Below are 23,693 nucleotides of genomic sequence, written 5' to 3'. Positions count from 1 at the left end.
AGAAGATGCCGAAGCGTGGCCAAGAGCTCCATCCTTTGAACATCTCCTAGAAAAGCAGAGGAACCAGCGCCTCGTCTCTTTTCAGCTGCAAAAAGTGGCAGTCCGGTTGCCCCAGCACTGCAGGGTCCTCTTCCTCCATTAGCGGCAGCTGGGCCTGGATGATAAGGAGCTTTACTTGCTAGGCAAGGGAACATTCTGAGGATGAATTCGCCTGATGGCAAGTACCAAGAATCTCCCCCTGGCTCCCTTATCCCTCTAGAAGCAGCTGGGGCCAAGCTGGCACGCCCAGGACGGGCCCCATCAGCCAGACACATACACGGGACAGCGGCGGCCTGGGATCAGGAGATACGGCTGTTTATGTTCTGGCCACAGCTTGCAGGGACCGTAAGCACGTCCTGGGTGATGAGCTGGGCTCTCTATCCAAGCTGGGCTCTCTATCCAAGCTGGGCCACCACCGTTGAGCAGTCAAATCCTTCCTGGGATAATTAGCTACTCCCCAAGCAAGGCAAATGGATGCACATGCCAGAGATGATGGAGGACAGGGAACAGCTGCTTCGCGATAGGGCAGAGGGGAAGGTCAGAAAGGTGTCTCCAACAATGCTACTTAATAGATGGCGCTCTTGCAGTCCCGTAGTTGTAAGTAGCAGGCTATGTATTGCAAAGGCTTCTTAAAGGGCAAAGGTGAGGTGATGCTTAGAGAGGAATTCTACGACGCATCTGCTAAAGAACATCTCATACAGCAGTGATCCCATTGTACGCTTCCCTGGGAATGAGTAAAACTATTGTTTAAAGCCACAGATCCCCACGATATAAATGCCCCCCCTTTTTTTTACACATTCAGCAAACAAATCTATGTACAAAAAGGAAAAGGAGAATTACCTATGAATGCATTCAGCGGGGCTTATTGCCAAGCAAGCAGCTGTAGGCTCACCCCGAGCAACAAAGACGTTAGGTTGGCCTCAACTAGGGCCAGGGCCTTCTCAATATTGGCCCCGACTTGGTGGAACAGCCTATCACGGGAGACCAGGGCCCTGCGGGATTTGCCATCTTTCCGCAGGGCCTGCAAGACGGAGCTGTTCCACCTGGCCTTTGGGTTGGTTTCTGTTTAATATTTATGCTTCATCTTTTATTGGTGGGTTATTTTGAAATTGAGACCTGCAGTTTTAATTGGATTTTAAATTTGTATTTTAATCTGTTATTTTAAATTGATCGTTTTTATGTTTTTTGTTGTGATTTTAATTGATGTTAGCCGCCCTGAGCCCGGTTCTCTGGCTGGGAAGGGTGGGGTATAAATAAAATTATTATTATTATTATTATTATTATTATTATTATTATATAAGAAAGAACAAGCAGTACATATTTTAAGGCGGATTGCAATCAATGTTTCGGAAGCTTAGCAGCTGAAATATAGATCAGTGTACAGTAGTGAGATTTATTTTTGTCTACTATTTTTCTCTGGCTGTGCATTAAATTGATTTTCAAATGATTTTTTAAAAAGTCTTTGGCTTTTACTGGTTTTACGTTGCTCTAGGACAGTAATATATGTTTGTTTGTTTGTTTTAAAAAACCAACCCACTGTCTATTGCACTAACAATATTTAATTTTAACTGGTTGTATATTAGGTTTGCTCTTTTAGGAACTCAAGACTCGTTTGTAAATGTGTATGTTGCTAAACAGCAACTGTCAAAACAGCCTGTGGTTGGAACCCTGAATTTCTTCTAGCACTGGCATCACAGACCCAGACCCCTATTCCAGGCTCACCTTAGTTTTCTTCCTCCCCAGACTTGGGGTGCTCCCAGACTCTATTTCAGGGCCCTGCAGATACTGTAATGCTGAACTCCTCTTCTTGACCGGCCTTTTAGTTAGTGAGGTGCACACTGCCATCTAGTGACCAATGCCTCTAATGAAGGTGGAAATAAAGAGGGAAATGAAGACAAAATTCATCTCTCCCTTCCCTTCATTAATAGCTGCACAGCTGGTGCAGCTTAGGGTTCTGCCCAATGACCCAGTCATCCCTCATTCATCCTCATTTGCTTGCACAAAGCTTATGCTGTAGTTGGACTATTGTTTATTTACAGGGTGGTTATACAACAATCGGCATTCACCATTCATCCTGATTTGCTTGCAGGGTGTTTACATATTTTCCTGCTAGTCGTTCATTAACCGCAGACTTTTCATTTCTCCCCATCACTTTCCAAACTGCAAGTAGCCCATTTTGGGGTTGTTGTTGCTAAAGTAGGAGCTACAGCTAATCAACCACTACTCAGAGTAGAAACATTGAAATTAACGAACCTAAGCTAGTCCTGGCCATTGCCTTCAAGGGGTCTCCTCTGAGTAGGACTAGCATTGGCGAACACCTTAGATTTGCTAGGCTAGGGCAACAGAGTGCTTTAGGCACAAGCCTAAAGTTGAATCTCACACCACCCCTTGCAAAACACCGACTGTCTGGAATCTGAAGGCACCTTTATCCTGTAAAGATCAACTGAGACCTCTTAAACTGCACGCTCCCGTGTTTCCTGTTGCCAGAAATTATTATTCCTTGATAAGCTACTGTACATGGTCTGGATCCATCCATTCTTTTACCCTGCAAGCCAGTCCCGGATGCTTGGTGGCCCCTTGTCATCAGAGATTCACCCAGAAGAAGAAGAAGAAGAAGAAGAGTTTGGATTTGGTATCCCGCTTTTCACTACCCGAAGGAGTCTCAAAGCGGCTAACATTCTCCTTTCCCTTCCTCCCCCACAACAAACACTCTGTGAGGTGAGTGGGGCTGAGAGACTTCAAAGAAGTGTGACTAGCCCAAGGTCACCCAGCAGCTGCATGTGGAGGAGTGGAGACACGAACCCGGTTCCCCAGATTACGAGACTACCGCTCTTAACCACTACACCACACTGGTTCTCAGAAGACTGAATGGGAGCCCTGAATATACTACCCTGTGAAGGGCAAGGAGGGAGATGAGCCCCCTGTGGAATGATGTGGTGAAGAGCAGCTTCCATAAGCTGTTAAGCCTCCGCAAAGCCCCTCTTACATTCAAGCCACACTAACTGGCTGCTGCTTTGCACATCTGTTCTGCAACTATTTGTAGCTCAGCATCAAGGACTTTGGCTTTTGGAAGGGAGCTGGCCGCCCAATGTCTGCTGCCTTTGTTATCACTAGGATGGAACAGAAGTGACAGCCAGGCCACATATTCCAACCGTCTCCTATTTTAAACATAAGGTCCTTGGTTTCCAGTACCCGTCCCTGGGAGATCATGGTCTCCATTTTAGCTCTGGGACATGTTTGGGAGGGAGAATTTCCTTTAAAAACAGAAAAGTTTGCAAAAATGTGCATTAGGAGCCAAGCCTGGTGCCAGCATGCAGCACCTTCAGGCAATTGCTGGGCCTCCTCAACACCCCAGAAAGGGCTGCCATTGACAGCCCCCATCCCTATACACACACACACACACACACACACACATATTTTTCTGTCTATAAGACACCCCCTATTTTGGGGGACTCCAAATTAAGAAAACACCCTTCAGCATTACCCATGAATAAGACGAACCCCAATTTTAAACCTAATTCTTTGGTTAAAAAAACCTAGTCTTATACACGGGAAAATATGGTAAATAGGCAGCTCTCCAATCACTGCCAAGCAACAGGGCTGTTAATTTCCCACAATATCCCTGATGTAGCAGGGCATTCTGGGAAATTTAAGCAGGGTCTCTTCTAGCCAGCTGCCTATTACTGCCACAACAAAGGAAGTTTGGGAGGGGGTCCTGTTGGTCATCTAAAGCCCCGCTTGATGCAAGAAAGCCAGAGACCAAGCATTCCTGGTGGGTGGCTAGACACCCTCTGATTGAAGACCTCCAGTCTACTGCTCCTCCAAGGCAACTAATTCCACTATGTTCCAAAGCAGCATCTCTCAACATCAAGAAGCTTCTCCAAAAGTCCAGCAGAAATCCACCCTCCCCTGAACTGATGCCATACACTCCAGTCCTGCTTGCCATAGAAGAGGGCCCAGACTTGTGTGACAGCCTTTCAGGTGTTTGAGGAATGCTACCAAGTGTGTTTCCAAGCACAATTCAAAGTGTTGCTGCAGACCTATAAAGCCCTAAACAGCCTTGGCCCAGTATACCTGAAGGAGCATCTTCACCCCCACCATTCAGCCCAGACACCAGTCCAGCACCGAGGGCCTTCTGGTGGTTCCCTCGCTGCGAGAAGCGAAGTTACAGGGAACCAGGCAGAAGACCTTCTCAGTAGTGGCGCCCAACCTGTGGAACGCCCCCCATCAGATGTCAAGGAAATAAAACTATCTGACTTTTAGAAGACATCTGAAAGCAGCCCTGTTTAGGGAGGTTTTTAATATTTAATGTTTTATCACTTTATTTTTAATAAATAATAATAATAATAATAATAATAATAATAATAATAATATTCTGTTTGGAGCCACCCAGAGTGGCTGGGGAAACACAGCCAGATGAGCAGGGTATAAATAATAAATTATTATTATTATTCAATATTATTACCACATGTTCCACCCCAGCCCCCACCCAGTCTACTCTTCTTCAGACTAAATATACCCAGTTTCTTTCTGGAAGCAGGAACGGGTGTGCTCAGTTCTCTGACGCTGTTTGCATGGGACTCCGAAATATGCATGCATTGCTAGCTATTCAACTGGTGACTTTAAAAAAAAGAAAAAATATTTATTGTTATCTTTAGCTGCAGCACTGTAGGAACACAGGAAGCCACCTTACAGAGTTGGACCATTGGGTCCGTGTAGTTCGGTACAGTCCACACTGACTGGCAGCAGCTCTCCAGGGTTTCAGGCAAGGGTCTCTCCCAGCCCTTCCTGGGAAGTGAACTGCACTCATTCCCATTTGCCTTAATATGACTCCTCCAAGTTAGATAAGCAAGAAGTTTTAAAAAAAGAGAAGAACACACTAAGGAAAGAGGTGAACAGCAGAAGTGGAAAAAATAAGACCCACAACAAAAAGTGCTAATTGTAACAACAGGCTTTAAAAATAATTCTCGTGGTATTTACAGTTGAAATTGGGAGGGAAGGAGCAATCTCTACAGGGGGAATCTGGATGCTGAGGGCAGGGGGCAGGTTTATGGGGAGAAAAGGAGGAGGCTCTGTCTTGCAAATCATCCAAAATGATTAACACCAGTCTTTCAAATAGTAGGTGATGGCGGGCGAATCTTAGGTCAAAAGACAGAATGCTCAACTCAGTGATCTCGCACCAGCCAGATTACACAGCAGATGCCTATCAAATGACTTTTTTTCGTTAAAAGACTTCCATAGCTTCCCTTCGACCAGTTTCTGCTTGTGATTCGTAGTGCTGGCTTCGTACCTTTGGTGAGAGCAACCTGTGTTGTGTCGAGCTAATATTTCCCAGATGGTTTTGCGTTCAGATCAGCTAATCTAAAAAAAGGTTTGTTAACTCTGAAGCCCGGGGGTGGTGGTGGAAGCAGCTGGGTCTGTGCTTATGTCACACAGCGACAGGCACCTATCCGACTTGAGTTCCAGTTCTTGGAAAGTTTGCATCTGGAGAACAAGGGGGGGGGATGTTTTGCTGTGCTGGCCAAACAGCAGCGAGAAGGAGAAAGGGATCGTGGGAACCGAGGGGCTGTGTACAGTATGATGAAAACTGCCTAAAGCCAGCACGTTGTTGGCAGTTGTTTGTTTGTGGAGCTGGATCAGAACTCCTTAGATAAGGAAGCTACCTTTGGAACCGAGGATCTGGTTAGTGCAAAACCAAGTGTGCGAGCATCACCCCACAAAGTGCCGGGTTCATGCTGTTGCACCACGGAGCATTGTTTTCCAGCTGGTGGGTCCCACTACCATGTCGCGGCCTGATCTAAGGCGGGTTTCACAATAGCTGTACGGTCACCATTCAAATACATGGTAAAAAAAAAAGGGAACAAGAACTGGACCCCCAAATGCACATTTGGTTGTAAGGAGAGTCCTGGGTCTGAGAAAGCTGGGCACTCCTGCCATAGAGGACTATGTAGTGCCTGGACTCACATGCCTTCCAGTCTCCTGAGGTCACCCTCCTCCATCCCCTGATTCTCCCAGCAGCAGAAGCAGCATCCCAGGAAACAGCCAGTGCCATCTCTACCAGCCTGCATCACGGAGGTGGCATGGGGAGGGGCTCTACTGCCTCTCGAGCTTGACGTGGTCCCCAATCATGCGCCGGTGGTAGGTGGCCAGGAAGATGTCGTTGTCCGCGGGGCAGTCGTGGTGGCAGGAGCAGGAGCGGATGACCATCATCTTGCGTGCAAAGGAGTCTCCCTCCGGGCACTGGAACTCCACCTCCGCGGTGCTGGTGACGTGCGGAGTGCAGCAATGCCCGTCCGTGCAGCTGCCGCAGAACTTGGGCCGGTAGGAGCGGGCGCTGGTGCAGCCCGTGAACTCAAAGCGGATCGCCCGGCGGGGCTTGGGGTTCCGCACACACTTCTTTCCCTTCTGGAGAGAGGAGGGGAGGGGGAACAGACCACGGTGATAGGTGATCCTGGCTCACTTCCGGACGTAGGAATATAAAAACCGGACTGGCAGTGGCACTCCAGAGTTTTGGGCAGGGATCTTTCCCAACCCTACCTGGAGATGGCTTGGATTGTGTTTAGGGTCTTGCACATGCGGAGGAAGGGCTCCGAGACTGAGATACGGCCTTGCTAAAGCTTTGTCTAGGTTTCGCCACTCCATAGTCCAGGTGAGATGGGCTCACGATGCTCATCCAAACAATCAACAAATAAATCCCTGTGCAGGGAAGCAAATACAGTCGTACTTTGGATCCCAAACACCCTGGAACTTGGACATTTTGGCTCCTGAATGCTGCAAACCAGGAAGTGATTATTCCGGTTTGCGAACGTTCTTTTGGAATCCAAGCGTCCAACAGGGCTTCCGCAGCTTCTGATTGGCTGCAGGAGCTTCCTACAACCAATCAGGAGCCTCAATTTGGTTTTCGAACGTTTTGAAAGTCAAACAGACTTCCGGAACGGATTCCGTTCGACTTCCAAGTTACGACTGTACTCCAGGGCAGGAGACAGTGTAGTGTAGTGGTTAGAACAGGACAGAAACCGATTGTCCTGCCCAAGGAAAATCATTTTTGGCCGTCCTCTGGAGGTACAGGGTATGTGTGTGTGCATGTGCACGAAGAAAGTTGGGCCAGGGGAAACTATTTTCAAATCCTCTCTTAGCTATGAAGATCACTGACCTCGGGACGGTCATTACATCTTAGCCTAGCCTACCTGTTGTGGGGTTAACATGAGCAGAGTGTGGGGGGGGGGACTATGTACACTACCTTGCTTTCTTTGGCAAAAAGGATGGGTGCAAATGTAATAAATGAAAAAGGTGCTTTCTCCATCCCAGCTACTCGAGAACAGCTTCCTGAATGGCTCACTGAAACCAACAATTTTAAAGAAAGGTTTTGTCTCTGTCTAGCTCTCTTCCTCCCTCCCTCCCTCCCCGTATTTACACGGGTCGTATCCTTTGTATTTCACTGACACTCACTCTCTCTCTCTCTCTCTCTCTCTCTCTCTCTCTCACACACACACACACACACACACACACACACACACGTTTCTTTCTCAGCTTGGTTTCCTTGCTGAGAAAGAGGACCCCTTTCCTATGAACAGAGAGAGGAAACCCATTGAGAGTTGTTCATGCAGGGAGATATTTTCCTGCATCGCCAGCTCAGTGTAACCCGACAAGTGAGCGGGCAGGGAGCCTAGAGGGAAGAGGATGAGGTTCAGGGAGAGTCAAGTAGGGTGAGTCAAGAGGTGCAGTGGACCAGATTGGGAATGCAGGCTGGAAGCAGCTCGCCGTGCCTGGCACGGTCCGATCTCGTGCATTTACACCTGCTCTAGTTAGCTGCCAGTTAGTTACCTTGATGCTCTTCTCCAAGGGGACGTTGCAGTACCGGATAAGGCAAAGCCTGCTCTCCTTCTCCAGCCGGCACTGGGGGTTGTTGTTGGTGACCCGGGTGGAGATGCCCATCCCACAGGTTTTGGAGCAGGCGCTCCACTCTGTGGTCTGCACCAAGCAGTTCTCCTGGAGGTGATTCGTCTTGGGCTTGCGAACTGGGTTTTTCCCGTAAACTGAGATTGGAGAAAAGGACTTTGGTGAGCAAAGATCAAAGCTGCATCCTTTGGTTGTGAAATATACTCAGAGTCCAGTGTGACTTTCATGCTCTTTATTCAGCTCATAGTAGTGAGGAATGCAGTTCCCTCAAAACGTTTGCTTTATATACACTATTTGCAATATATACACTGTATGCCAATCAGAATGCGGATTCACTTCCACCTGGAACTGGATTGGGTGGCTCCTGCGGACCAATCAGACTGCTGCAATCTCAATCCTATTGTTCTGGGACCAATCAGACTGCTGCAATCTCAATCCTATTGTTCTAGGACCAATCAGACTGGTGCATTTTGGATCCTATTCAACTCAGTACATAACAGGTTGTCAGGCTGGACCTCTGGACAGGAGAGGGCAAAGGGAGCCAGGAGCAACCGCCTTAGTAGCCTTTTGTTAGGGAGACTGCTTGAGTGCTCTCAACAGCTGGCCTCCTAGATGGCCAGGAAATACCTGGAAGAGATAGCTTGTGCTATACACAACAGGCCCTTTGGCATATATACTGCTTCCTCTCTATCCATCCCACCTGCACTGTATAGAACAAAGCCATTCAGAATTCTCTCAATTTTCCATTTATCTTGGGCTATGTCCAATTGAGGACACATTCACACCCCACATTCAAAGCACTATGGTACCACTTTAAATACTCATGGCTTCCCCCCCAAGAATTGTGGGAGCTGTAGTTCGTTAAGGGGGCTGAGATTTGTTAGGAGACCCCTATTCCTCTGCCAGAGCTACAGTTCCCAGAGTTCCCTGTGAAAAGGGATTGTTGTCACGCCACTCTGACACTGGACCCAAGCGCAAGAGCACTCTCCTTTTGAGCAACTGATACTCAGAAGAGTATGGCCTCTGACAGTGGAGGTAGAAGATAGCCATCAGGGTTAGATGCCATTGATAGCCCCGTCCTTTATGAATTTGTCTAATACTCTTTTAAGGCCATCCAACCTAGTGGCTCTCACTACCTCCATTCCACTGAATCTTCCAACGTTCAGTTTCCATTGAATGCCCACAAGTTCTAGTGCTTTGAGAGGGAGAAAAACTTCTCTCGATCCACTCAAGGGCTGCCACATGGAAGAGGTAGCAAGCTTGGACTCTAGTTACAAGGAAGGAGATTCCAACTAAACATCTTCTGACAGTAAGAGCTGTTCAGCGGCGGAACGGTCTCCCTCAGAAGGTTGTAGACTCTCCTTCACTGGAGGTTTTTAAGCAGAGGTTGGATGGCCACCTGTCATGGATGCTTTAGCTGAGATTCCTGCATTGCAGGGGGTTGGACTAGATGACCCTTGGGATCCCCTTCCAACTCTACGATTCTATGGCTCTTACCTCTTACTTGAGTTTTCCCTGAACTAAAAAGTCCCAAACTCTGCTCATGGGAGAGTTGCTCCATCCCCTTGATCATCGTGGTTGCCCTTTTCTGAACCTTTCCCTCCTTTTTGAGGTGAGGTGACCACAGCCAGCATCTTTTAGTCTTTCTGCTCCAACAGTCCTACCTGTCTCCTTGGTCACACACACACACACCCCACTTTCCCAACAAGTCCCCTCACCTGCCATGCCCTTTCCGTAGTGGCTCTTTGGGCTGCCCCCTTCACAGACCCACTCTTCACAGCACTTGTTCTGCACCTTCACCCGCCGGGGGAAGGGGCAGTCGGGGGAAGGGAGACGCATGCCGTCTGTGCAGAGGGGGATGCAGCCAATGGCGCCGTCCATGCAGATGCACCGCAGTTTGCAACTGGGCTGGAAGCTCTCTCCGTTAAGGTAGATCTTGCCCAGCAGGTCACAGGTCGCCCCTTCATGAGCTGGTGGGAAAACAGAAGAGAAATGTGTGGACCAAGGGATCCTGTCAACACAGGCATCTATGTTGTGGTACAAAGGTAGGTGAGCAGCTGTCATCAAGAACTGCTGGGGAGTCTGTGGGCAGGTGCCCCTCGTGGCCAGCCAGTGAACTGTGGGTGGCAACTTCTCCACAAAGCACTTTGCCCTGGGGACTGACTCTGCCCACTCATTGGATCCTTCAAGGCAGGCAGGGCTAAGAGAGGGCTTTCTGCCCTGACTAAATCTTCCCTGAGCAAAAAGGTCTACCTGAGCTCTGGGGTTTCCCCATATAATTGTCCTTTTGGTTTTGACTTCAGGCATGCTCCCCAACCCAATTTGGCAAGGGGAGCAAAAACTAACTGAGGGGAGAGGACGACAACACACAGTGTGAATGTATCCCCCATCCAAAACTGCTCCTATGAGGATGGGAAACAGGGCTGTCGGACCTTCAGGGCTGACCTGAATGCTGAAGTTTTGTCTGGCCCCCTCCAGGCAGCACAGCAAGGGCTGCAACCTCCAGGTGGGCAAGAGTGTCTTTTGAAAAGGTTTAAAAAAAAAAACAGTTAAGTAGACTGTGCTTGCAAGCTTCAATCCAGCAAGAGCCAGCTGCAAAAGATGTTAGGGGGTGGCAGTGTCTCCCCTCTTCCCCTTTCCCAATTAACCTCCGTCTCCAGGGTTCAGTGGCAGGAGGGAGCACAGAGGAAAAATCACCCTGTGACATCACCAGGGTCTGCCCACCATGACATCACCAGGGGGCCAAGTTTGAGCCCTGAAATTTCAGGGTGTGGGATGCTCCTGACCTAGAAACCCTAACAGGAAACACTGTGCTATCGCACAATTGGAAGAGCACGCAGAAAAATTGGATCTGTGCCACCCACTTTATCTGTTAGCACTCTGGTGTGTGCACAGCCATCCTTACAGCCCCATGACCTAGTCCTGCCATTCGGGGGGTGGTAGCAAACAAGCCTCTTTCACGGGAGAGAATCTGTGGAAGCAGCTCACCTAAGCAGATGCCACTGTCTCTGTGGATCTTGGAGAAGTCGCAATAGAGCCCTTTGTGGTGATCGCAAGGCTTCTGGAGTGAGCACAGCTCGCCGAGCTGCCTGGCACACACTTTGCAGCATCCGCAGCCATCCAGCAAAAGGCTGGTGCCAGCAGGGCACCTGAGTGCCTGCACAGGGCACTGGCAAGGGTACGTGCATGCCTCAGATGCTGCCTAGGAGGAGGGAAAAGTCCATGAGCATGGGCGAGAGCTTGGAGCCTTGGCTGAAAGTTGCTCTGAGTTGCCTTTGGTGAGAGAAAGCAACCAATAAACTGGAATCATCATCATCATCATCATCATCATCACAGGGCAGCCCCACATGGAGTGTGGTGTAGTGGTTAAGAGTGGTAGACTTGTAATCTGGGGAACCGGGTTCGCGTCTCCCCCACATGCAGCTGCTGGGTGACCTTGGGCTAGTCACACTTCTCTGAAGTCTCTCAGTCCCACTCACCTCACAGAGTGTTTGTTGTGGGGGAGGAAGGGAAAGGAGAATGTTAGCCACTTTGAGACTCCTTCGGGTAGTGAAAAGTGGGATATCAAATCCAAACTCTTCAATAATCCAGCCCCAAGGTTACCACAGCAGCAAACAGTCTAGCCATACAAAAGCCCAAAGTTTCTCAACACCCACATAATCTCCATTCTCTAATCAGACAAGCAAGAAGCAAGGATGGATTCCAGCCAGACAAAATAATAATAATAATAATAATAATAATAATAATAATAATAATAATAATAATTACTACTATATATTTATTTACACCCCCATCTTTTGCCCTGACAGGACTCAAAGCAGTTCACAGATAAAAATAAGAACAGCTGAAAACATAGGAAAAACAATAATCAAGAACAATTAAACAGTGCTACAATTAAAAGCTGTGTATGTATATGGAATATATTCTACAAAAGCACTTACGGAGGGTGCAGAGCACAGTCAGTGAGGGATGCAGCCTGTAGAGAGTCCTGAATGCTATGGAGAGAGGCCTGGGGGGCCCTATGAGAGCCAGTGTGGTGTAGGGGTTAGAGTGTCTGACTAGGACTTTGGGAGACCAGGGTTCAAATCCCCTCTAGGCCATGAAGCTCACTGGGTGACCTTGGGCCAGTCACTGCCTCTCAGCCTAACCTACCTCACAAGTTTGTTGTGGGATTAAATGAGGAGAAAAATCTTGGAGAAAAAGATGGGATATAAGTACAAATAATGGTAAAGATAAAAAGTCCCATGCCTTAGATTCCCCACCCCTCTTAAAGGTAAGCATCCACACTTCGGCTCACGGCTGGAAATAAGCAGAAAGAATACAAATCTCTTAAAGCCCTGGCACAATATATCCCCGATATCTGTTTCCAGTCTGCTGGCCAAGCAGCTGTGTTTCGATGAGCTGCACTTTTCAGTCCATCTTCAGCAGAATCCGAAAGGTTGGCAGGTCCCTGTGGCCAGGCCATCTCTGCCTAGAAGTAGCTGCAGCTGGCACAGCAGCTTCAGACAAAGGAAGGCGCACTGCCCCTCGGAGGCCATGCTTTTTGCAAAGTTGCCTCTGCCAATACTCTTAGAAGGCGTGGCCAAAGAAAGAAGGAACAGTCGTTCTCGATGAGAAGAGCAGCAGCCGTTTGGGACTCTACGGATCAGTTCAGGGATGCCCTGGTCCCATCTGCTCAGCCTGCAAGTCGAAACACGACTGATGTTCCTTCAATGCCGGCATGTCAGGCTTGAGCCTGGGTACCTGGCCAATTACTCATGCTAATGTTCTTTCTGCTTCAGATCACCTTCCCCAGCATCAAAACCTTGCAGATTCACTTCTCACATCTGCAGCTGTTCTGGCTGCAAGGAAGCCTTGAACTGGATCAGTGAACCACACAGATCTCACCTCGGGGAAGGAGCTAACATGGGCGGCAGCAACGCCTTTGAATTGCTTTATGGTTCATGCTATCACATTCTGGGGTGGAGGGATTAGCCGAGTAGCTCTTACGAGGCCCAGTGCACTTGGGGGACTCTGGGATGAAGTCCCCATTCCCAGCTGGAAGCAAAGTACACAGAACTGAAATAAACTCATTTTCCCCCCGCCTTTCTGATTACATAAATATTAAGGAGCATTATGATATTCTGCCCCCACTTCTATCAAGGTGTGGAGGGAGAGCCTTTGGCCTTCCAGAAATTGCTGAATTACAAATCCCATCATGCTTGGCCATGCAGGCTGGATCCGATTGGAGCTGTCTTTCAGCAGCACCTGGAAGGGGGCAAAATCTTGTCCTGGTGCAGGGAGCCCTTGGCCCTCCAGGTGTTGTTGGACTACAATTCCCATCAGTCCCAGTCAGCATGATAAATGGTCGGGAATGATGGGACTTGTAGCCCAACATCTGGGGGAGGGGTGTCACCCAACTAGCTACCCCTGTTATGAGGCTTACTTTACTCAACTGATAAAGAAATCTGTTTAAAATCCTGAAATACACTCGGGATCCAAGCTTAGTACATAACAAATCACAAACAAGGAGAAGTCACTGGTTATAAGACCATTTTGTCAGGAACTGCTCATCCAACTAACTCGGGATGAGAAGTCTGCGCTGCTCCAGTTGTTGCTGGACTACAACTCCCATCGTCCCTGCCTATTTGGTTGGCTGCCTGGGGCCAGTGGGACCTGGGTCCAACCACATCTGGAGGGTCACAGACTTCTCATCCCTAGCCTAATAAATTGGATGAATTTGAAAGATCATAAACATTGAGCTTCTTCTTACAGCCACTAGTCACCTCGGAGTTGGGGTGCCCAAAGAGCTGTCAGATGGTACTAGGCAGAACAGCAGTCTGAAGGGGCTCCTTCCCTTCTGGATCACCTTCAGGCAGCCCTTGGGTGGAGAAGCCTCTGCAGATAAGGATCCATACATGCTCCCCCACCCCTCCTCTGTTCTCTGCCATACAGGAAATGGCTTTCTCAGTAATGAGAAAATAGTGGAAATGGGAGCACATATAGTGGCAGCAAGAGAGACTTGAAACAGCAGCTGTGATAAGGAAGCAAAATGGGACTTGGTGGGTTGTGTAATTGCGTTTGAGAGCCAGCATGTGGAATAATTAGAGTGCTCGATCTAGGAACAGGGAGACCCGGGTTCAAATTTGCATTCAGCCATATAGCTGGGTGACTTCCGGCCAGCAGCCTGACCCACATCACAGGGTTGTTGCGTAGCTAAAATATTGACGGCAGGAGGAGGACACATGCTGCCTTGAGTTCATTTGAGGTGGGGAAGGATTAACAATGTTTTTTTTAAAAAAAAATAGTAACAACCTGGAGGACAGGGGACATCAGGTGTGGGGAACCTGTGGCTGCTGAACTACAACTCCCATCACCCCTCACCTTCAGCCATGTTGGCTGGGGCTGATGGGAGTTGGGAGCCCAACAGGAGGGGCCAGAGCTACTCCACCCCTGCACACCAGCTTATTTCCAAATGGAGCCTGTGGCTTCCTTCTGCAACTCTTGGAAAACCGTTAAAAAAAAAATAGTTACAGCACCAGCCAAAGTAAACATTGTACCCAAACAGGAAGTTTCCCAAGCTGCCCCGCTTAAGTCGTACTCCATAATGTCAGATTTATACTGGCTTCTCTGCAATGGAGTTTCACCCTCAACCAATGGAGATACTTGCTGCAAGCAGTCCATCCTCTTGTAAGTCTACCAGGATCTATTAAAATCCATCACTGCCCTCTATTTTCATCCGGTTCAGGGAGCTATGGAAAAAAGCCAGGAGGTTGCACCATTTACCAGTTCCACACACCCACGGCCATGCTTACAAACATAGGAAGCTGTCTTATATATCGAGCCAGATCCTTGGTCCATCTAGTTCAGTACTGTCTACACAGACTGGCAGCAGCTCTCTGGGAATTTAGGCTGGGATAGTGTCTCTCTGAGTTCTACCTGGCGATATCGGGGATTGAACCTGGGACCTTCTGCATGCAAAGCGGGTGCTCTTGTTACTCAGCTGTGGGATGTACTCCCCCCTCATTAGGGTGGTCATTTGCCCACTTTGAGAAATCTTGAATGCTGCAACAAGCACATGGCAAGGAGACAAGAATCCCAGCTCAAATAACCAGCTCGGCCTTCTAATTCTCGCTGGTGCTTTCTCAACAGCATTTCCCCATTGGAACTGATTAACTTTGTTAGTGCGAACAATGGCGCCAGACACACTCCAGGGCTAAGGATGGAGGGGGAATCTACTGTAATTTTAAAGGATTCATATGCAGCATTTAATGGTTCCAGGCCAGAGCTTCGATTGCCTTCAGCCCCCTCTTGTATCGAGTGCCCACTTACGTCAGAGCCACTCATCCATTGGATGGTGTCCAATGCTAACCCTACTGAGTGCAGTCCCATCAAAACTCATGCTCATTACTAACTTAATTACGTTAGTCTCAATGGCTCTGCTCTGAGTAGGACAATTATTTTTATTTGTTTTATTTATTAAATTTGCACGCCGCCCTTCATCCGTAGATCTCACAGCGGTTCACAGCATAAAAACACAAGATAAAAAGACGAAATACATAATATAAACAAGGACAGAAACAAAACAAACCAATATCCCCTGATATAACCTTTAGGGTGGAATTTAACAATGCACTAAGTGGGGCGTTTGCCGTGCAGGGAACACATCCCACTCATACAATGGGACTTCCCCTCCCTTCTGCACATCCCTAAACCTGTTCTAGGTTTCCCCCCCAACCTTCCAAAGAAAATTTAGAGGGTGCGGGGGGGGGGGATCTTTTTTGTGAGCAGACCTTGTTCCCTGCATTCAACACTTCAATTTTGCCCATAGCCTCTTGTTTTTTAAAAGCCCATATTCACATGCAAAAAATATGTATAAAAGAGTCAAGCCTCATGCTGTATGGAATATTACACCTACTAATAGTAAACCCATCGAAATCCAGGAACATAACTAATTACTTTCAGTAGGTCTGCCCTGGGCAGAACTCCGCTGACAACAACTCTCTATTTCTGCAGCATAATTTTCTAAATATATACAAAGTGCCCTTCATTTCCACTAAAGAAACTCAAACCATTCTAACATATCCAATGCATCATTATAGCTCAATTGGTCAAGCACAAGACTCTTAATCCTAGGGTCATGGGTTCAAGCCCCATGCTGGGCAAAAGGACTCGTGCATTGCAGGGGGTTGGACTAAATGAAATTTGTGGTCCCTTCCAACTTGACAATTCAATGGGCCTATGTGTTATTATGCATTTAACACTAGACCTCTATTATATGCATGTACCCTCCAGGTTTCCTAAAGTCACCAGTGTGTAAACATATGCATACAAGAGGTGGCCCCCAAAAAACCTGCAGAGTGCTGCTAGTCAGTTTGTATAAAACTGAACTGGACCTCTGAGCACTTGGTCCCACCTTGTACCATCATATTAAGCTCTGCTAACTCATTCAGCACGCATCAAAGGCAGGCACAAGTCTCATTCATTCATTCATTAATTCATTGCACACACCTCCTGTAAAATTGTGCATACATACCCAGCCAGGCCCCAGGACAAAGAGAATGAGGGTGAAGGTTGTTCTTGCCCTGTCGTGGTCAGACATCCTGAGCCCCTCACTTTGTGCATCCCTGCCTCTCTGCCTTTGAGAGGGTGCTGTGCTCAAGCTCATCCTTAAATAGTCTCTTCAAAAAGGGGTGTGTCTGGATAGCAGCGACTGGCCTGGAAAGCAGCCCAAAGTGGGTGCAACAGAAAATGCACTAAATTCCAGAAAACTTCCCCTTCTTCTTCAAAATTCCTGTGGCCCTGGTGGTGATGTTTGGGATAGGCACATAACATTCCACATGGGGTGGGGAGAGAGACCCAGCATCTCTGTCCAAGCCCTTTAAAAGGCCTTATTTAATCTCCAAAGCATGTAGGCTGCAACGATTTTCTCCCCTCCTCTGCTGTTAGTCTCTATTGGCCACAGGAGCTGAACTTGTTAAATAAACTCAAAGCACGCTGGTTTAATTTCACTTCCCCCTTCAAGGAGGGAGGAGGGAGAATGATGATGGAAAGTTCAGCTGTTGTCTTGAAAGCAATTCGGTACCACAACTGTGCTTCAAGGCACAAGCCAGGGGTTTGAAAACTACCTAGAGATCAATCCCAACACGTCTGCAGGGTGTGATCACCTGTTTTGAGTCAATGCCGCAGAGCCAAATTAATCACAGATGAAAAGCTTCCCGAGGTGTAAAATAGTTGCGTGGGGTTAGAAAGATCCTTTGAAAAGTGGGGATACTCGTTTTCTGAAGCCTAATCCAGGCAGATCTTCCCAATCGCAGGATTAGCCTTGAGAAATGGATGCTTAGAGCAACTGGCCTTGCCCTCACTTCTTTTAACTCAGTGGCAGAACATCTGCTTTGCATGCAGAAGGTCCCAGGTTCAATCCCCGGCATCTCCAGGTGGGGTTGGGAATTCCTCCTCCCTGCCTAAAACCCTGGAGAGCCGCTGCCAGTTAGTGCAGACCAGGGTTTCCCAAACTTGGGTCTCCAGCTGATTTTGGACTACAATTACAAACATCCCTGGCCACTGGTCCTGCTAGCTAGGGATGATGGGAGTTGTAGTCCAAAAACAGCTAGAGACCCAAGTTTGGGAAACCCTGGGCACTATAGAGCTAGATGGACCCAAGGGACTGGCATGCCAGCTCCATATGTCTCCATGTTCCTGATTGTTTGCTCTCTTCTGGACATGCTCCAATCTTTCTGTGCCCTACTTGAAAGGGTCTGTCTTAGAATAAGCTAGATTGTTATATCCTCAGGCTGGAGCTCTTCAGATAATCTCACTTTTCTTTGAGAATGCCTATGTGCTGTAGAGGCAAAAAATTATTTATGCATCGCAGGGGGTTAGACTAGATGACCCTTGGTGTCCCTTCCAACCCTACAATTCTATGATTTCACTTACATCCCGCAAATGAGCGTTTGCAGTTCCATCAGAGCCTCAGATATCCCTCAGGGCAATAAAGGGGTGGGGAAGCCCCACTTCAAAGGGGCAGAGCCAGTAGTAGCCTTTCAACTGCGGCCAGACTCTATTTCCCATCAGCTTCAGCCAGCATGGGATGATGGGAGTTGGAGTCCAAGATTTGGAAGGCCACAGATTCCTCACTGCTGCTCAACTTGGTGTGGTCACGAACGCTAAACCCTCCTCCCATCCCTGCAACAAGCCAAGAGATGCAGAAATTATGCTCGAATGACTCAGAATGATCAAAGAGAGGCAACACCCAAGTTTGGAGCTATTTATGCTTCTGTACTACTCCTCCCCCCCCATACACTTTTTTTTCTTTTTCTTTTTGCCTGAGCTGCTTTTGCAGAAGAAGAGATAAAGATGTCAAACCTGCTTAGAGTCTCCCTGGAGCAAGGAATGCTCCATGTTTAATTCACTTTAAAAATTATATGTGCTCTCCCCCCCCCCCACTGCATCCCTTGCGTCTTGCCACCCATTTCCCCTCAATTTGCTTTCTTCTTCATTTTTGGGAATAGCTCAAAAGTTATGTAATGCTGCCACGAGATGGGATAGGCACTAACAGAGATGGCTTTAAAACACAGGAGTATAGAAAGCATGGGCAACACAGAGGAGGCAGATGGGCCAATGGTCTAACTTCATATATAAGGCAGCTAATGGGCAGCATCTCTCCAATGAGTCTTTCCTCCAAACGAGGCTGAGAGTTGGCGACCGACGGGCCACCCAGCAAGCATCATGGTCAAATGGGGATTTTACACACAGATCTACCCAGTTCTAACAACTACACCTTACTGGTTCTCACTGAGTCTTGCAGTGTATCGCACACGGAATACTTGCCGTCAGGCTCTGAATGCTTCACAATAACCCTACAGTGTTGTCTTATGGACATGAGACCCTCCTTGCTCATGGACCTGAAGCTGAAAATGTTGGCTTTCTGTTACCTGCTGAGAATAGCAAGCAGGTTTGTGTCAGGAGTCTTATGCAGCTTCCAGGGTAGTGGTGCTTCGTTTATGGTGCATCATGTATTTATTATTATTATTATTATTATTATTATTATTATTATTATTATTATTATTTACATTTACAGACCTCCCTTCCTCTTAGGATTACAGAGCATTTTACACTATAAAAGCACAAAAAACCCATAACAACAGACAAAACAATAACCCTGTCCCATTGCATAAGATGCTGCAGCTCCAATCTCTTGCACACAGGCGGGCGGGTGTGGGGGACTCCCTGGTCCTGAAAGGGACAACTGTGCCTCTGAAGGACCAGGTGCACAGCCTGGGAGTAATTTTGGACTCACAGCTGTCCATGGAGGTGCAGGTCAATTCTGTGTCCAGGGCACCTGTCTACCAGCTCCATCTGGTACGCAGGCGGAGACCCTACCTGCCTGTGGACTGTCTTGCCAGCAGCCAGAGTGGTGCATGCTCTGGTTATCTCCCACTTGGACTACTGCAATGCGCTCTGTGTGGGACTACCTTTGAAGGTGACCCAGAAACTGCAATTAATCCAGAACGCGGCAGCTAGACTGGTGACTGGGCGTGGCTACCGAGACCACATAACACCTGTCTTGAAAGACCTACATTGGCTCCCAGTACATTTCCGGGCACAATTCAATGTGTTGGTGCTGACATTTAAAGCCATAAACAGCCTTGGCCCAGTATACCTGAAGGAGAGTCTCCACCCCCATTGTTCTGCCCTGAGGCCCAACGCCGAAGGCCTTCTGGCGGTTCCCTCCTTGTGAGAAGCGAAGTTACAGGGAATCAGGCAGAGGGCCTTCTCAGTAGCAGTGCCCGCCCTGTGGAACGCCCTCCCATCAGATGTCAAACAAATAAACAACTATCGGACTTTTGGAAGACTTCTGAAAGCAGCCCTGTTTAGGGAAGCTTTTAATATTTGATGAATCATTTTATTTTAATATTCTGCTGGAAGCCACCCAGAGTAGCTGGGGAAACCCAGCCAGATGGGCGGGGGTATAAATAATAAATTTATTATTATTATTATTATTATTATTAGTCTACAAACAAACGGGTTCACTCTGGACTTAATCATGCTTTGAACAGCCCTGCTGAAATCAGTGGGACAAGTTGGTCACGACTACTTAAGTCCCATTAATATCAGCGCACCTACATGAAGCATGACGACTAAGTCTGGATCCAACCTGCAATGCCACTTCAGGTCCCTGCTTTTCCTCCATGCTGCCACTAGGTGGTAAAATACCAGGCCTGCCTCGTTTGCTGCTGCCAAAGGTTGAGGTAGCATTGCTGTCCATTTCAGCTACAGAGAGAAGCTTCTCCTCTAGATTTTTCACTACTTCTGCCTTTGGTTAGCTCCTGTTCCACTGTTATTTCTTTATTTATTGTTTTTATATCCCAGCTTTTTCTCCAAGCTCAGGATGGCATGCATGGTTCTTCCCCCTCCTCATTTAATCCTCACAACAATCCAATGAGACTGAGAGGCAGTGTTGGTCCCAAGGTCACCCAGTGAGCTTCATGACCAAGGGGGGGACTTGAACCCTGGTCTCTCAGGTCCTCCTAGTCAGGCAACCTAACCACTGCACCACACTGGCTCTCTTGAATGTCTTCAAATCATCAATCTGTTTTCTATATTCCAGGGGTGTCCAACCAGTAGATTGCGATCTACCGGTAGATCCCTGGCTGATCCAGGTAGATCGCGGGATCCTTATCGTGTACAAAAAGTTACGGGGAGAAGCGTGCAATCCTTCTCCAAAAAAGCTCAACAACTCTGGGCAATCCACCCACCCCACGCACGCTCCTCCTCCCTCCAATGACAATGGGTAGATCATTGCCAGGTTTTTTAATATATATATTGGGAGTAGATCACAGTCTCTTGGGAGTTGGACATGCCTGCTATATTCTATAACTGCTGGTTCCATAACCCCTTTATTTTCAGGTTTGCTAAAGCTTAGGAGGCATTTTGCTTGGCTTCAGTGGTTCCCTTGGTTCTAACAAGAGAAGAACTTTGCCTCTGGGTTCTGGATCCTTAAATATTTCACCTCAGCTCACAGGGTGCCTGCTGTGTTGGATGCAGGGCTGGCTGGGGCAGGAGAGGCAGCTGGAACAGGAGCAGCTGCAGACTCGGCCAGGGTGGAGCCAGCTTGGAGAGGAGACAGAGGCAGTCAGGGATGAGGAGAATTTAGCCCAACATTTGTAGGGCTACAAGTTCCCCATTCCAGCGCTAGGCTTAGGAAAATGACACCTGCTAATTTTTTTTTGCTGCGTGCAGGTGTTGAAAAGTGCAGAATCCCTGTCAGAAACTGGGTGGTAACCCAACCACACCCAGATAGCTGAAATAACTGAAGGCCATCACCTGAACAGAATGTTCTGTAGATGTGTTTAAAAAATTTTTTTTAACATTTGTAGGTATTCTGCTTCTAGCCATTTGTGCACTTAAAATAAAAAAAAATTGTCCAAACTTGAAAAAAAGTGATGAAATATATTTAAAATTTTCCCCACCATCCCCAAAATGTTTCTTCTCACCCAGTACAGAACATTTCACGACTATAATTGCTAAACCTGGGGCAGGAATAAGTGGGTAGGATTCAGACTAAGTTTATTGCAATTAGTCTCATTGGAATTGACAGGATAAGTTAGGCGTGGCATATGTCTCACTGTTTGATTAGTTAAATAGGAACTAAGTACAACCAACTTCACCATGACAAGGCAGTGATCCATGAAGGAGAAGGAAGGTCTGTATAGTTAAAGCTATGGTTTTCCCAGTAGTGATGTATGGAAGTGAGAGCTGGACCATAAAGAAGGCTGATCGCCAAAGAATTGATGCTTTTGAATTATGGTGCTGGAGGAGACTCTTGAGAGTCCCATGGACTGCAAGAAGATCAAACCTATCCATTCTGAAGGAAATCAGCCCTGAGTGCTCACTGGAAGGACATATCCTGAAGCTGAGGCTCCAATACTTTGGCCACCTCATGAGAAGAGAAGACTCCCTGGAAAAGACCCTGATATTGGGAAAGATTGAGGGCACAAGGAGAAGGGGACGACAGAGGACAAGATGGTTGGACAGTGTTCTCGAAGCTACCAACATGAGTCTAACCAAACTGGGGGAGGCAGTGGGAGAGAGGGATGCCTGGCGTGCTCTGGTCCATGGGGTCACGAAGAGTCGGACACGACAGAACTAAACAACAGCAACAACAACAACCAACTTAGTCTGGATTCAACTCAAGGGGTTTTATTTCTCATTTATTGCATTTCTAACCCACCTTCGCCCCGAATAACTCAAGGTAGTGTAAAGAGTCTCTCCCATTGTATCTTCTCAACTGCCCTACAAAGTAGGGTTTTGTTTTCTTTAGTTTTGTCTTATGCTGGTTTAAATGTATGTGTTTATTTATTGTGCCAAGTCGCTCTGAGTTGCTTTTGTAAGAAAATCGACAAATGGGTTCAATAAATAGATAATAAATATGCAGAAGTCAGCCAAGGAAGCTTTGCACAGCAGAGAGCTAAACACAGTCTCCTCTTACAATTGATACAGAATGGATAAAAGAGGCAGTTCTCAGGGATCTGCTCAAAACTCAGCCATCCTAGCAACATATCGGACTCAGCCCTTGGTCGTGTATCTGTTAAAATCTGGAGCCACGCCACAAATTCCAGCAGTGATTCTAGAGTCACAGGAGAACTGCTGAGATTAAAATCATGATCAAAGCTATGAAAAGAAGAAGCGAAGGGACTTGTTTCCCAGAAACAAAAATGATTAACGATGGGAAATGACAGGAGGACAAATAAGCCCCCTTCACCCCTCACTCAGAAGCACATTATCTCTGGAATACAACGGGTTCTCCTAATGCAAAGGGAACATTTTCTTTGAATCCAACACAAGAAAAACATGACCCTTTCCGCTCATTAAGTGTTCCAGCTTCTCTCACTTTGTTCACCAGGAACATGCTTGAACAAGTCCTGTTTACCATTTTGCCTCCGTAGAAAATGGCCATTTGGGATCAGGCAGCATGACTCAAGCACCACAGTGCTAGAAGGAGCACATCACGGTTGCAGTTTGCTCACTAACTGTATGTTCCTCCAGGGTCTGAGCTACGTGGTTGGCAAAATCACGTTATGGTCCCAAGAAACCTGTCCTATGCAGTTTCGCTGTGCGTGTAAATGGGCCCCAAGTCACACAGACAATAGAGCTATCCCTGCTTGTAGCACTGCTGGTGTCTCGAATCTGGAAGCATAATTCAGAAGTAGCAATATGCTAATACAGGAGTGGGGAATCTGACCCACCAGGCCTCTTAGTCTGGCTCCAGGAGCTCTCCCTGGTACAGAAATGGTATAAACCGGTACAAAAGTTTGAACAGGAGCCAGAACAGAAGGGTGAACCCTAGTTGCTTTGCCCTCACTGATGGGAGCAGACCAACCCGTCACAACAGAGATCATGCTTACAGTTTTGGCATTCCAGCAAGGTGAGAGAGTCTCACAAGTGAGCGTGCCACACCTCATCTTCAAAAGCTTGGCAAGAGGGGCAGGGAAACCTGTTGGGACATATTTGTTATTTCCATCCAGTTCTGAACTTCTCGCCCTGTTCCTGAACGCCTGAATTGTGACTCCTGAGCAGTATGTCTGCTGCCAAGCCTGCACAATTACTTGCCCAAATACTGATCTCTTGTATTTTGGGCATGAGCCAGAACAAAAGCAACTGACAAATGCAATAAGTAACAGCGGTAATGACAACAACGTTTTGTTGTACATGTAACAGTATACTCCCCACTGAGTCCCAAGCAGACAGAGGAGTCTTCCAGCAGCATTCCTCTT

General features: G+C 47.5%; 1 protein-coding gene across 1 annotated transcript; it reads right to left on the bottom strand.

The window, feature by feature from the left end:
• Positions 1-5,881: 5,881 nt before the first annotated feature.
• LOC117051505 (CCN family member 2-like) lies at positions 5,882-23,693 on the bottom strand. Its single transcript, XM_033157941.1, has 6 exons — positions 23,325-23,693; positions 16,454-16,635; positions 10,927-11,140; positions 9,657-9,908; positions 7,864-8,075; positions 5,882-6,444 (listed from the first exon to the last, which is right to left on the bottom strand). Exons 2-6 carry the CDS (start codon positions 16,583-16,585, stop codon positions 6,133-6,135), a joined length of 1,122 nt encoding a protein of 373 aa, XP_033013832.1. The 5' UTR covers positions 16,586-16,635; positions 23,325-23,693; the 3' UTR covers positions 5,882-6,132.

Source organism: Lacerta agilis, chromosome 8 (assembly GCF_009819535.1).
Source record: "Lacerta agilis isolate rLacAgi1 chromosome 8, rLacAgi1.pri, whole genome shotgun sequence".
Lineage (NCBI taxonomy): Eukaryota > Metazoa > Chordata > Lepidosauria > Squamata > Lacertidae > Lacerta > Lacerta agilis.
This window is presented reverse-complemented; position numbering and strand designations above follow the sequence as displayed.

Coding starts and splice junctions, on each gene's coding strand:
- LOC117051505 (XM_033157941.1), bottom strand. CDS start 16,585: ATGAGCTTGAGCACAGCACCCTCTCAAAGGCAGAGAGGCAGGGATGCA. Junction 8,076..9,656: donor CTACGGAAAGGGCATGGCAG/GTGAGGGGACTT, acceptor CTCCAATCTCAG/TTTACGGGAAAAACCCAGTT. Junction 6,445..7,863: donor CCTTGGAGAAGAGCATCAAG/GTAACTAACTGG, acceptor TCCTCTCTCCAG/AAGGGAAAGAAGTGTGTGCG.